The sequence below is a fragment of the Lolium rigidum genome, chromosome 1 (genome assembly GCF_022539505.1).
Source record: "Lolium rigidum isolate FL_2022 chromosome 1, APGP_CSIRO_Lrig_0.1, whole genome shotgun sequence".
NCBI classification, from domain to species: domain Eukaryota; kingdom Viridiplantae; phylum Streptophyta; class Magnoliopsida; order Poales; family Poaceae; genus Lolium; species Lolium rigidum.
In genome coordinates this window covers 180,788,243-180,804,068 of record NC_061508.1, presented here as the reverse complement: position 1 = coordinate 180,804,068, position 15,826 = coordinate 180,788,243, and the positions used below count along the sequence as shown (strand labels likewise).

Here is a 15,826-nt window from a genome sequence, read left to right as displayed (position 1 = left end):
TCCCATGCTAGGGTTTCACCCCTGTAACATGCCTCCCCACTATATAAGGAGAGGCATGACTCCCTTGCACGGGACGATCCCACATTCTCTCATTCTCCCCATAGCTCTAAGAGCTCATCTCCTACCTCTCGCTACACAGCTCGAGGAGCACCATTGTTGTGGGGTTTCCACCTCGATCATCTATACAGCCTAGACAAATAGGAGTAGGGGTTTTACCTCCTCACGAGGGCCCTGAACCTGGGTAAACCTTGTGTCGCGTGTGTGTTCTTTCATCTCCCCTCCTCTGGATCCCCCGGGGCACATCGGCCCCAACTTAAGCCTACCCATTGCATCTGTTAGTTCACCATGAAGGCAGCTTTTGCCTTGGTCACTCAAGATTTATGGAAGCAATACAACTTAAGTGGGCACTACCTCCACTCGCTTGTTTAATGTGGTGGATGTATGACGCCACTGTTAGACTACACAATGCATATATCATGCGTATTATATTAGTACTACCTCCATCCCAAGGCTTAATGTTTTTTTTTTCAGAAAGTCAAACTATGTTAAGTTTGACTAAGTTTTTATCCAAAATCATTAACATGAAAAGTACAAAATCAATATCGTTAGATAGATAATGAAATATATTTTCATATGGTACCTACAAAATATCATATTTGTTCATAAATTCTTCTAAAAGTTTGGTCAAACTTTAGTTCGTTTGACTTTCTAGAAAAAATATAGGCCTTAAGCCTTGGGATGAAGGTAGTATATGTTAATATCTCAACAATGCATGGTATTATGTACTAGTATCATAGTTTTCTTGTATTAATTAATTTGTAGATTCTGAATGCAAATACGGAGTACATTTTTGTGTGCGGAAAATAAGCTTGGGAGCAACCAAAGTGTTGCCCAAACCCAAACCCCTCCATCCTCTCCTCCGCGAAGCCGTTGGCAGTTGCCACGAGGGGCCAGACTCCGGGGCCAATGATGCTTCGCCATATCACCCTGATTGCCACGCTCTAGCCTCCCATTCGCTGTGCACCCGTTGCAATGACGTGGCCGGAGAAGCCGCACCTTCCTCGCAGCCACCAAGACCTGACGACAATGGCGAAAGGGTCCCAGGAACGCAGCACTCACGTTGGTCCCGCATGTCACTTGCTACGTATCACCAGCTTTCGGTCGTCGGTCGCATGTCACTGCCATCCCAACCTGTGGAGCCAAAATAATAACTCGACGGAAAAAGAAAGAAGACGAGCACTCGCAACTCGCAAGGCAAATACACTTCCAACACAAACTCACTCAATTCCCCTGCTCTGCTCCTCGCCACACCACACGAGCTCACCGCGGAACGCAGGACGTACGGGCGAACCTTCTATAGGCTTCCGGCAGACACCGCCGCGGTGGCGCCGTCCACGTCCCAGTCGCCGGGCCTCTCCCGCCGCAAAACCGCATCAGCCGAGACGAATTCGTCCGAGGCAGCGGCCACCAGCCTCGCCGGCGCCCTCGCGCGTGAGCGGACAAGGCGTCGCGGCGAGCCGGAGGAGGAGGACGAGGTGCCCTTCTGGCAGAGAACCTGGTTCCTGGCACTGCTGCTGGCGATGGCTGCCGCGTCCTTGGCGCTCGCGTTGCTGCTCTACCTCGGCCTCGATTTCCCTGAGGCGTCGCCGGCGCAGTCCTACGCCGCCGAACCGGATACTGCTGTCGAGGTGGCTAATTTTCTGCCTCCGTCCTTGTGCGTTTGAGATTGACAAGTCTCTCATGGATCGGACCAGTGATACCATTGTTTCTCCAATTCCTTGTTAGATTTCCTACGGATCAGTGATCAAGTTGATGCATGAGAGGACCAAGTTTCGGCTGCATTCCCACGACGTGCCCTATGGATCTGGGAGCGGCCAGCAGTCGGTCACCGGCTTCCCCAATGTGGACGACGCCAATAGCTACTGGGTATGTACGTACATCTCTAACGCTGTACCAAAAAAAATTTGTTCACATCCTCATACTATATTATTGGCATTGGAACGTTCAACCTACACTAGGATTCTGTTCAATCCAGCGACTATCACTTGGTTGCTCCTATGTGATTTTGACGTGTGCTTGTTTTTGCAAGTTCAAATTGATTATAACTTCCACGAATTACTCCATGTTTAGTACTGATTCTAGGCGCGTCCCTTGGATTTACATTCTTAACCTGGAACAGAAAGACCATAAGTGTGTTAATCTGGTTTTGCTCAATTACTTTCCATTTCTGATTATTTTTTTCCGTGCATTCACTCATTAAGGTAACTCCATTTTTCTCTTGGCTGTTGGACCTTGCTGATTTACGGGCATTGACCCATTGAATCTGTCCAGAACTTACTTGTATGTCTTCTGTAAAACAGTCTGTTTGAGATGTTTTATCCCCAAAAAATAAGCTAATTAAGTAAAATAATTTCAATGAACTGGACATTTTTTATTTCAAATTATGTAGAAACTCTCAAGATAGCTCAATAACCATTTATCCAGATGTGGCATGGGATATGCACCTTTTCTTCTGTCTAGCTGAGTGTATATCTGCATAAAGCCAAGTGATGGGAATGATGTTACATACCGTAGCTTTGATAATTTGATTTCTAGCGAAATACTAGTTGAGTGCCCGTGCGTTGCACGTGTCTTCATTCACATCCACATGTGAACATAATGCGCTTGAAAATCCACCTTTTTGCACTGATAAGCATCTTCGTGCTGGGTTTTATATTTCAAGTGGACATCACAAGTGTCAAAAGTTAGAACTGATCATAGTATCTCATTTCCAAAGCTCAATAATGAACCACACTCTATTTTTCATTATAAAACCTTAGATACCAAACGCATCAAGTGCAACACGAGTTTCTTTACAACATGTTTCTTTTGCTGCTTCCACCTCCCTCAACCATCAAGTGCAACACATGTTCCTTTGCTATCCCCACACAGTAAAAATACCTCATGTGCTCCTTGAGAGGAATTTCCAATATATGGTCATGGAAATATATCATCTGAGTTCATTCAATTACATATCTATAAATATTTGCCGACGAAACCAAAAATATAGACCTCAACGTTGACTTCCTATAACACATACCATCTTAAATAACAGAAAAGTAATTATTTGGCACAACCATAAGGGACAGAAGCTTGATTCCAGTTTGGTTTAGCCAAACACTTAAACTTATTGGTACTCTAATATTTGATTGCCATGATAACTCTAGCCTTTGTGATGTATTTTGATTGTACAGTGACATCAAGATTATTAACATTTAAACAGTCCATAAAAGTATTTATATCTATGTTGCGTACAACTTATTTTACTGAAAGCACCTATCATTATCATTCGGTTACATTCAAGAGATCCAATCTAAAGCTGTGACCATGTAGGTGCCTTATGTATCTTTAGTTCTTCACCATTGTAGACCAGTCTAACATTAAATTGTTTCAAAAGTTATTCAATCTACAAGTACCTATAATTTTAGTTTATTACAGATATGGCACATTACATGTTGTAAACAGATTTGTGTTGGCAAGGTACATTTTTCCCATCTAGAAGCTAGAAGCTCCTGCTAAGCACCTTTAGACTGAAAGATAAAATCTAAAGAGAAAACGTACAATTATAAAAAAAAAAGTGTTATCAAGTTTGGCACACTGATCGATAATACATTTAAGGAGGTTGTGGCAAGAGTGTGTAATTACGTATATTTATTGGTATACCATTCGTCTGTAATAAAAGGATTTAAGGTTAAGACAATGTATCCATGAAATAAGCTACAGTAAGTTCACATAAGTTGGTTCATCGCAGAAGCCTCATGTCTTGGATCAAAACAAAAAAGGGGGTTGTGCGCAGCATACAGTAATATTGAATTGATTTTAGATTTCAACAAACGATTTAGCTAAGACATATACACCTTATTCAACAATAATTGTTAGTAAAGTTGTTGCCCTAAAAAATTAGCAACCACTAAATTTTCAATAATTTAGAATCTACCGATTGTCTAGACTCGCATACATGTTCACAAGAAAATATTGGTAAACAGTTATTAAACAGAAAATATTGGTAAAACAGTTATAAATGAAATATTCATATTAAATTTTCTTTAAAGGTCATTTCTCCAAATCTGAAGAAATACACTGGGCACAAATATATTATAAACCTAGGATACCCAAATTATTTATATCCATGGTAAATTTCATTGATACTATATTACCTCTGAAAGAGTAATAAACAATTGAATTATACTAATACCTTACCACAAAACAGATCTGATTGGAAAGAGGAAGGTACATCCCTTCTCTTACCTGTGATAAGCAAGACTACTTTCAAAGCCGAAGTAAGGCCAGAGTCCAGCAATCCGACATATGCTGGTCGCTGCTGCCACGGATCTACACAATCTGCATGAATCATGCAGGTCATATGGAGGCAGACCTCGACCTATAACCTTGAAACTGGAATAAGTAGATATGATGTTAAACTGAAGATGGGAATGTAGCAAAATAATACAGGAAAAACACTAAGAAAGATGCAGTGTACCTTTGATATGTGCACTGACTGCTCCATACTGCATCCATGGGTCGATGAGTACGATTGATTACGATTTCGATAGTCCGCAGCAAATTTAATGGCACATACCAACGGAATTTGGTTGTGGACCACCCACCCACCGTGCGCCACCGCCTTGGCCTCGGCTCGGCACATCAGTTAGCCACATTGTATATCCTCATCTTCTCGTCCTCCTCGTGCCTATCCTTTCCTTCTCCCCTCCTTCGCCTGGTCAGACCATGACACTACGTGCTCGCCAAGCTCAAGGCCATTCCTCATGTTCATACTCATCCCTATCCCAGATTCCGACCGGCCATCTCAACCTACAAAGGGTGTCGGAACATCTATCAGGCCATGGGATCATTTAAGTTGTGACTCACACAACTTCTATTTACCTAGTTACATATCTTAGGCATCTATAAAAAACGCATTGAGCTCCCTCATGTCTTTGTCGGTTAGAAACTACAATATCGTTGCTGGTAATCCCTGAACAGGAAGTGAAGAAGAAGAAGGTCTCGTCCAATCCATTAGATGCTTTGATATGTGCTAATCATCATGATAAATGGGAGCATGGTGCTAAAATACCAATAAGATCTAGTTAGCAAACCAGTTCACACCTTGAACTTCCAAAGTAGCTAGTAAAAGTATGTACTGACAGGTCAGGTCCATGCACATACAATCATTTTAATTAGTTCAGGTTCTCATAATCATTTAATTGGTCCAGGTTCTTACAAAGATAATGCATTAACCAATTAGGTTATTTTCAATAAATAGTCAGACTGTTTAAGAGAAATGCATGCCTGATGATTTTTACAGAAATACATCCATTCTTTCAATCCTCTGCGAAATTGCAAGGCAATACAAAGGCCAGAAATGGTGCATCATTATTATTACATGCGCTCAGTATGGTGTACATCAGATATGAAAGATTAAGAAAAAAAAATACAAGGTCCATTTCTCACTCAGATATGCAGCATGCAGAATATTATACTAAGTCAATTTTGCTTTTAGCAAGTCAATGGAAAACAACTGATTCGCAAGGGATAAGTTATGGCCTGACGAAACTGAAGAAAAGTGCAGTTTATACTGCAAGGATTACCAAAGCTTTTGCTTCTACAGGAGCGGTCGCTATCGATGCCGTCAAGTACAACTGGTCAAAAGCATGTTCATGTATTAAAGAAACCAATACATCAGCAAGGTTAACACAACATATATAGCATAATTTTCATATGGATTGGACCTGCGAATCAGCATATAGCAACTATAAATACTTGACATCTTAGAACAAGCTAGTGCAGTCCAGTACAGACTACGTAAGCCATCAACTTGTGCAACCAGTACATCATTAAACAACTCATCTAGTTTCATAATAGATGAGGCAAACACTTCTACTTAGGAATCAGGCAAATGGAACATGTTCGAACACCTGGAATAAACATAGACAGAATATCAGCATTTGTAGATACAACTGTACCTACTGTATTAGCAGCTCCAGATGCAATTGTGAGTAATAAAAAAGATATGATATAAAAAATTACTATTTTGCAAATTAAAACTTACCATTACTATATATATTGCCTGCAAGCTTCAAAATTATATCAAGGATTCAATCATAGGGATTTCGAATCTGAGTTATAGGAGGTATAAATCAAACTTGCAGTCCTCACTGACCTCTTAGTACAGAAGAAGGTCGGTGATACAAGTTCAGGTCTTTGATCTGAGGGAGACTTTTGCCTCCCGGATGGCGTGGAGGAAGGCAACAGAGTCTGTGTCATCCCCGACCGCGCTGAGTAAGGGCGAGAGCTTCTGCATCGTCCCTTGCCCCATGGAGGAACAGTGGCTGCATCTCCAACCGCATGGAGGAACGGCAGAGGGGAACGAAGGCGGGGCGGCGGCGCATCCCTAGGAATGAGGGGAACGAAGGCGGTGGCTGGATTTGCATCCCGACAAGAGAGGGAACCCCAGCACACGGCCGATCAACATCGGCGAGTGGGAGCTGACCTATGTGGGGCGGAGTGCGGAGGCCATGATCTCCAAGAACTGAAAGGAGAAGATGACTGAGCACCTGATTAGTTGATTGCGACGCGAGCGATTTGTGTGCGTGGATAATGCGAATGACTCCCGCGATGATTTCGGGATTTAGGCGACGACCGCGTGTGGGCACTGAATACAGAGATGAGCGGACCTTCGCATGCGGGATGAAGAAAGACAGACCATCACATTGGCAGGAAACCTTCTCATTTGTTGGGCTTGGCCCATCCGTGTGCGGGGCGAAGCGGGACAAAGCTGAGGACGTACCATGAGATGGATTGTCGGCGGAACGTCTTCCCTCTTTTTAAGTAGTAGAGATAGAGATAAGTACTCCTCGTAGAGATCTTTTGTAGAAAGTAAAGTAATAACATTACAATATTATTCAATATTTTTGTGGAAAAACCTGTGACGTTATTTCTGATTGGCTAATCTAAGTATCCGGAAATATATTATTCTTCAGTTGTTCAATTCAAAATTTTGACAAAATATTGGCTTTGAGTTTGCATGGTTAGAACATTGTCTTTAATAGAGTTAGTATATGTTTTAGGCTAAGATTGTGTAATTGGGTAGGCTAAACAGACCATCAGAGTACTCCTCTCAAGATATATTAGATTTGGAGAATGAAATAGCAAAACCTCAACAAAAAATAGTAAACCTGACCTAGTGTATAAGTCTAAGAGATATGCTCCCGTGGACTCCTTTTGTTGCTGGACATACCAGAGGCGCCACAAGAAAATTGATGTTAGCAGCAATACTATTCCAGAAGTAGCAGGCAGCGAACCGGGAGCGGCTGAAGCAATTCAGATGCCTAGTGGTGGAGAGAATTCAACTGATAATTGATCTTAGTTTCTACAGTGTTCTAGTGTGAGGTGTATCCATGTTGTTTGTGTTTGCTTTCCTAGTTTTAAGTAATATTATCCAGAACCTTCTGCTATAAGTAGAGGTAGGTAGTGGAGGTTCATGAGGCCTATAAATAGAGGTCCTCACCTCTAGCTATGGAAAAAACCGGATTATGTACCCACTACCTATCAAATGACTGGAACTTTGTGTTCTTGTCTTAGATCTTGGACTAGATCTCGTGTGTTGAGAGTTTTGGACTAAACTCAGCCTCGCCCCTAGAGCGATATCTAGCTTACCTAGAGCGATATCTAGCGCAGCACATTGAAGTGGTTACTTCAATATTTGTGCTGTTCACATTGTAGCAGCAAGGTGGAGCTGTTCCTCCACAACATTGTGCTGCTTTAAAAAGGCAGCGGCGGGTCACCCAGGCGTCATGCATGCGGCTGCTTGGCGGTGGTAGGCGCTGGGAGTAGACTGGCATGGACTCAACCAGGAAATAGAAGAACCGGCGGCGCAGTTATGGATTTACGGAAGGACAGTTTTTTTTAGGAAGAAATTGTGGAGAATTTTGAGGAAGAGGCGAGGCAAAAAAAAAGAGGGGATTTAGATCTTCAATTTAGGGGAAAGAGGAGGGGAATTTTGGCTCAGATCTAGTGCTAGGTTCGGAGGAAGAATAAATGCTGGCTGCCCTTATATAAGCCAAAGAAGTACGTGGCTTGGGCTAGTTTCGAACGTTAAGTGGGATTTTTGCCTACTTTTATTTTGTGTGAAACGAGAAAACATTTTGAGGTTTAAAACGGATAGGAAGTTTAGTTTAATTTAAAGTAAGAAAAGGAGGGGAGTGGCTTTACAAAACCATAAATATGGATATTTTATCAAACAAAACAGGGTTTTCAAAAAATAATTTTGGGTCAAAAATATGCAAAAGAGAATGCATGATGTCATGATAATGCAAAAATTAACACAGCAAGCAAAAACTAACATGCAATATTTTCTGGGACATTAGAACAACCTCCTTCGCTCTCCACACAAATTCCACCAAAATCCAGCCCATAATTAATATGTGAACTGACCATCACACCTTCCGCATGGCATACGGCGATGTCATGCAACAACCATCAGTCAGGAGTCCAAGCTGATAACCGAGCTTCTCTTGGCTCTAGTTACAACGGGGTACACCCTGTTTGCCAAGATACAAAGGAATATCAAAAAAAAATTCAAGAAAAACCGGTAAATAAAATAATACACCCTCTGATCCATATTACTTGATGCTAAAATGAACGTATCTACAACTAAAATATGTCTAGATACGTCCATATTAACATCAAATAATATGAATCGGAGGGAGTGTGATTATTTTGTAGTGGGACAATCACCCAAAAATTAAGGAATATATGATAATTAATAAAGGATAAAATAAGTAATTATTTTTTACATACCTATCCAGAAGTTGATATATGAGTCGATTCTTTATACATGTTAGCAATTTCATAGTTTTTTTCCGTATTACAGCAGCCCACCTTTTCTGTTTTTTTTTCTTTGTTTTATTTATTATATCTATTTTTGATTTTGAAGCCCATTATTGCAAAATTCTTGTATTTTTGTATTTTTTCAGAATATCTTTGTCAGTATTTTCTATTTATTTAAATATTTGGATTTTTTTAAATTGCGTGATGCTGACTTGATATTTTTCACGACATTAACATTGTGTCCTTAAAAATATTGAACACTAGGCGCCAAACGGTCTTGATAGTTGAGGGCAGATCTCTACCCGATTATTCGAGTTCGGGTTTGAAAATTCTACTTGGGTCATAATTCATTGCAGTATTTGGTATACTTACCTCTGAACTAATTAGTGTTGACTTTTAGGTTATAGCACACTCCACCATCCTTACTTCATGGGCTTGGACACATACTTGTACTGATCATTTGAAGTAATACCCTCCAGGAGATTATTGACCATTTCATCGCCTTCTTTTATAGAAAAAGAGCTCTTTTACCATGCTCCAACTTACCTCCTAGGACCTAAGCGTACTAGATCAATCTAAACCGATGGTTTTATAGTATGTGGGGCTAAATTATTAGCACATGCATGATTTATCGGCTAAAACAGGTAACTAGTCCCTATAAACAACGTTCCCCAGTCCCTATAAACATAGTCCGAAAGCTCACGCCTCAAATCTGGTTTTTTTTGCACCCTTATGCTGATGGAAGTTTTTACACTCCAAAGAATTTTGGCTGGCCATCGTTATCTATGTCAAGTTCAGTTGTCCCAGCATGTGAGAATATGCAGACAAGCACAATTACCTTTTGAGCTTGCCATGAGTGTAAAAATAAAATAAAATAAAATATTAATATTAGCATTTATATATCACCAAGTTCAACGGTATATGTCACGTTACTATGCATACTGATCTACAAAAATATTACTATGCCAATAATGCCCCACAGATGCATCCGTTTGCATGCACAAGATGGACTCAATTGCCTCTCATATATGCGGTAGAAATATGCAATAACAATTTTTTATATCGCCAATTAATACTTTCTAAATGCAACATTTCCTATGTGGTAACATATTGTAATATAAAAGTGATCATTACCTAATTTAGAGTCACAATGACCTATTTGCGTCCTAGGTGGTAATAGGTCACCATGTTCAATCTAAACCCTTGGATGGAGGAAGATGGATGGCCCAAGTAAATTGCTCAAAAGCTTGTTCGAATTCAATACACTAAATACTTATGTATTGGAATTCGTCATATGAAGTTTCAGCATAACATTTGCTAAGAATAAGTACTCCCTCCGTCCCAGAATAAGCTGCTCAAGTTTGTCTAGATACGGCTACATCTAGACATGTTTTTAGTAGAAAAAGTTGAGCAGGTTATTTTGGGACAGATGGAGTATGTTTTCTTCTATTATTCATGGTGGAACATATTTTAGTTTTTTGTTACCATAATAATTCATAACAAATGGTTAGAAGTTTTGTGTGAAGTTTTTTCTTGACAAATTATTTATATATTATGTCTGAGAATGCAGATCGTGAGACCTCAGCCGGATACTTCAGCAAAACAAGGCCATCCTATAACACATGGAACAATCGTAAGGCTTCAACATATGAGGACAAGAAAGTGGTTGCACAGTCATCTGCATGCTTCTCCCATTACAGGAAATTTGGAGGTCAGTAACTTGCGGCTTATAATTTTTTGTTATGCATGATATGGATTTTTAACAATTAGACAACTGTTATTCATTCTTCCATTTGTAGAACCATTTTTGAATGCAGTTTAATCTTATGTGGTAAAATTGGTGGAGTTATTCTCATTGGTGTGGAAAATGGATCTATCTGCCGATTAATTGACCTATTAAGGCTCAGTTTGTGGTTACTGTGCTGCGCTGCACCAATTTATGATCTTCTGTTGAAAATTAGCCACAAAAATAGGCAAAAGTGGTTTAAACAAACACTAAAATAGGAAAAGGCAGGCGGTGCAAACAAGATTATGATAATATACTGCAATGCCAAATGCAGCCTAACTGTTGCTGGTGGGTAAAGGGTCACCATTGTGTATGTGGGGATCATTTACTGCAGTTGTGGATTAAATTAATCAGTCAATCCATATTTAGGCAGATCTTTTTTTTTGCATTTTTCAGAACAAGTATTGTCATATAAATGGAGCGCTAACAACTTAATTTCAAGAGTAAATTACTCTGGGTGACTAATCTTTTTCTCTGTGCCGAATAGGTTACCATCCTTCTAATTTTAACTTAGGTCACTCTAGTAAATTAAGTTAGTACACGCATCACCATGTTATGCATGAATTCAATGTGGCACTGAAGTGCTGTATAGTGATCTGCCTATCTCGGTTCAGTTACCTATAAGTGCAAATTAATAGATCAGTGACCTTTTTGACACACTCGAAAAAGTTTAGTGGCCTAGAGTGGAATCTGATGTGGTCAGCTGAAGATCATCAACAAGACATACACGCTGACCCAATGACAAGGAATATTTCCTTTCAGAATTTTCAGTTTTGTGCCACTAATTGGTTGTAATAACATCTTTTATTACGGGATGGAGAGAGTAGTTATTACAAAGTCCAATAAGAACTTAATCACCATTAATCCTAATTGACTTCTGAATACCAATAATTGGCTGGCCTTACGGTTAATTTCTTGCAATTATTCATCCTCTGAAACAAATGCAAGTTTCGAAAGTAGTGCATATGATAATGTAAGAGATGCACCAGTTATTAACTTGAAAACTTTCAACCGATTCTGACTTCAGTACTATGTTTGATGTTAGTTTCCTAGAGAGTATTTGGAATAAGACATTGGACTCAGTGACAACCTTTGCAAAATGAGCATATTGTAAAGGAAGAACTAATGGTGCCGTCTTCAAGTAAATTAGTTGTATTCCTGATAGAACATCAGGGTGATCAATATATACTCATGAGTTCATCTAATCTCAGGTTAGTTGCTTTGGTGGCGAGGGTGAATCAGATACGGGAGATTATTGGATGTAAGTGCTGCATGTGCATCATATATCAGCAAGCCATTCTCGGGTCCATTCCTTGATCTAGCTGATCTCTTGTATTGTACGATTCTGATATCAGGCTTGAGATCGAGGGCAGTGGAAAAACGTGGCGGCAAAAGCAGAGAATTCGATTGCGCCATGTTGACACTGGTGGCTATCTCCACAGCCATGACAGGAAGTACACCCGCATTGCGGGGGGGCAGCAAGAGGTGAGTCCACAAGAATAGTCTCGGATGTTCCGTTGAATCCTGTATGTTATCAGATGCTCTAGGTGCTATTCTCATATAATGGAAGAACATACAAATTGTGTGTCAATTGGATTATTATTTCTGCCTATGCAGGTATGCGGGGTTGGCGACAAGCGACCTGACAATGTCTGGGTTGCAGCTGAAGGCGTCTACCTCCCGGTGAGCCAGCCCAAATAGCTGAATTGCTGGATGAGAGGTGCCATCACTGATAGAATGATCGCGTATGATTCGGGATACTGGAGTTGTAATCATTAGAAATATTTGACCATGCCAAGTTCAGTTCACTTGAGCTATTAATGTAAATTGTAATGTAAGCTTGCTGCGTATGAACTGAAGATCACATGATGTAGCTGGTTGCAACTTCTTACATGCTCCCCTGGTCTTTTTTTTTTGTTTTGTTTTAAATGCCAAACAACTGCATTAACAGTGTGTGTGCAACAGCGCAAGTCCCCAGTAAAGAACTTACAATAGACATAGGTCATGTTCTAAAAAAACATAGATCATTAATTAACGGTGTTTTGGTTTGGTGGGATACCAGGCGTTTGGAAGGCAGGATAACACAGATGGGAGCAAACCATGTTTGGGAATGTTTTCTCCATATTATGCTGGTAAGCTGGTTGATGATACCCCACAAAATTATGGGACGATGGCAACACGAACCAGCTTCGTGGGCATTACTAAGTCGAGCGATTTCCCCACCGCCTCTGGCTCTCCCTGTTCTTCCACTCGAAAATCTGAGAACCTGCACGGTGGTTCCACGATTAGATCTGAGGAATGTTGGCGGAAATGTAGTTTGGCTCCCGTGTGCATCTGCTCTCATGTCATGGACCAACGAAATCCTGACAGATGGAAGCCCATGTGCGTATATGGGTGTGTATTGGACACAGTATCCAGAATATTTAACAGTGACCATGGCCCACCCGCCATCACAATTGGCTGTTGCTACCTTGCTGGTACAGAACGTGGGCCGACGACTGGACGAACTCTGGACCGGTTTCAGCCATCATTACAGTATTACACAGCCCACCAGCAAGCCGCCTCATGCTCCAATCGCACAATCCGTTGGTGCAAAAGCTTGCAACCAGATCCACTGCTTCCTCCTTCCCAGGTAAACATGAACCCTCTGTGAGTCAGTGCTAGCTCCATTTCGGTTAGTTTTTCCCTACTCCAGTCCAGGTTGACAGGGTACTTACTGCAAATTCGAAAGTAAACATGTTCATGTTTTCTGATGCTTCTGAACCATACGATTCAGACTGCTGACAATGGATAATTAACTCGTAGTGGTATTCACTATTCAGTGAATAATGCCCATCACTACGCCGACACTCGACCAACAACATGCCCTTCTAACACATCAACACATTTTCTAATTCTAAAGCATATTCTCAGGCAGTATTGAGTATTCACCCGTCATCATTTGGGCACTAAATAACTGTCAGTGCGGTCACATATCCGGAGTACTTTGTGCAAGAACATTACCTCTTCGTCCATCCCGACGCAAGTGGATCCATATTTCTGACGGACTCAGCTTGTTCGTCTGTCTTGCGTTCACCCGCGGCGGCAACTGCGAACGATGCCCGCCACAGATGGATCCGCATCAATGGAACGCACATGGCTGCCCTCACCATCTTCCATCATGCCCGCAGCAGCAGTCGGGGCGCCTGAGATGAATGCTCGTAGATATATAGGCATACTGGAACAAAAAGACACGAGAAGCCAGGTCAATGCGGGGAACAGATGCTGCTGAAGCTGCGAGTCGCGCATACGTACGTACTAACTGGATCGAGAGGGAAGTCCATTGACGTCGCTCGTAGGAGTTGCGCTCTGCTCGTCGCATGTCGTTCTCTCCGCTGCCCGCCTAGTCACAGTTGTCTAGATTCCAGAACTTGGGGAGAGCCTGGTCCATCACGAGTCCACGTATCTGTTCCGCGGGTCCAGGTTTCAGTGGTTAGAGCTCCGTCCTTCGCCGGTCATCTCACCGTTACCGTGTAGGCCAGTAGCGTGGGCATCTCACAAACGTATGCACACCCAGCGCTGTATAAGATATTAACTGTTGCTCGTATGTCAGGATATTCTGACCACCTGAGCAATCTCGACGCAAACGTCGGTGGTCCAGATAACAGCTGGACCCGGGAGCCAAAACTCCACTCCCGAAATGTTGGCTATCTTTTTCTTTCCCGGTAAAAATCTCTTTACTACTCCTTCCGTCACGATTTAGGTATCGGACGCACAGTTCATTTGCTTTTTTTCGTAACCCCGCCTAATACATCTTAAATGCTACAATTTTAGCCCTAATTTCGAGATCCAAGCCTTCGTCTTCCCCGTCCGCCCTGCCGTCCGCCATCGACAGGGGCGAGGAAGGAGGTCGACCAGGAGATCAGCGCCGTCCATGCCCTCCGCGCCCTCTGTCTTGCTCTTCCAAGTCCGCGCCCCCCGCGCTCTCTGTCTTCCCCTTCGAGGACGTGCTCAACCTCGAGCTCCACGGAGGTGACGTCCAACTGACGTGCTCAACCTCGAGCTCCACGGAGGTGATGTCGCAGGAGTTGGACGGAGGAGACGAGCTTGAGCTCTATGGAGGACACACGCAGTTTTCCCGTCACGTAGATAAGACCAGGAGCCTTTTCCCCCTCTCGATTGCCTGTTGGGACGCCGTGGATCAACAAAATCGACCCCTCTCCTCCAACTCCGGCCGTCGCTCGAGCTCGACGCCGTCGTCGCTCCTCAGGCTTCCCCGAGCCATTCAGTAGCTTCAGGGTGATAATCTGGTCCTCCGGGAGCCTTTTCCCCTCTCGATTGCCTGCTGGTTTGCTCGGACGTCCAGGTCCGCTGCTCGCCGTCGCTGGAGTTCCTCACCGGAGCTCCTCCGGTGACCAAGAACCAGCGTCGCCGCCACTGAAGTTTCGCAGATGCAAGCACTCGTATTGCCTCTGCCCTGCTCACCGGTGGAGCTAGCTGGTGCTGCTTTAACAATCTGAAATTGAGATCCTGGAGGTCGCTGCCGTGGTCCTCCCGTGAGTTTGCTTGAAGAAGTAAGTGTTGAATATATAAGCAAATATCCATATAAAATAATCCGTACAAGTAAATGATAAATCATGACTATGAAAACAACAAATAAACTAATCGTGCAGACTAGTAAGACAGATGAACGTATCACATATAAATAAGACAAACCGATCACATCTATCACAGAAACTAGAAGAAGAAACTCTAACAGAGGCTGAACGAGAAACGACAAGATCACATACTTCGCAGCAGCATCGTTGTCGCCCATGTTGAGGTTGTCGAAGAAGTCGCTGAGGTCCGGGAAGAAGTTGTCGGTGTGGAGGAACTCGTCGTCTGATGACGACGTCGTGATGCCAGTAGTCGCGCCGGAGCGTGATACGTCTCAAACGTATCCATAATTTCTTATGTTCCATTCTACTTTTATGATGATACTCACATGTTTTATACACATTATATGTCATTATTATGCATTTTCCGGCACTAACCTATTGACGAGATGCCGAAGAGCCAGTTGTTGTTTTCTGCTGTTTTTGGTTTCAGAAATCCTACAAAGGAAATATTCTCGGAATTGGACGAAATCAACGCCCAGGGGCTTATTTTTCCACGAAGCCTCCAGAAGACCGAGGGAGATACGAAGTGGGACCA

The 15,826-nt window shown here is 42.3% G+C and overlaps 1 protein-coding gene across 1 annotated transcript; it reads left to right on the top strand.

Annotated features, from left to right (window-relative positions):
• Nucleotides 1-1,243: 1,243 nt before the first annotated feature.
• On the top strand, nt 1,244-12,545 carry LOC124685603 (stromal cell-derived factor 2-like protein). The gene is made up of 6 exons (XM_047219823.1): nt 1,244-1,688; nt 1,786-1,926; nt 10,439-10,579; nt 11,866-11,915; nt 12,010-12,139; nt 12,272-12,545. Exons 1-6 carry the CDS (start codon nt 1,581-1,583, stop codon nt 12,353-12,355), a joined length of 654 nt encoding a protein of 217 aa, XP_047075779.1. The 5' UTR covers nt 1,244-1,580; the 3' UTR covers nt 12,356-12,545.
• The last annotated feature ends 3,281 nt before the right edge of the window (nt 12,546-15,826 follow it).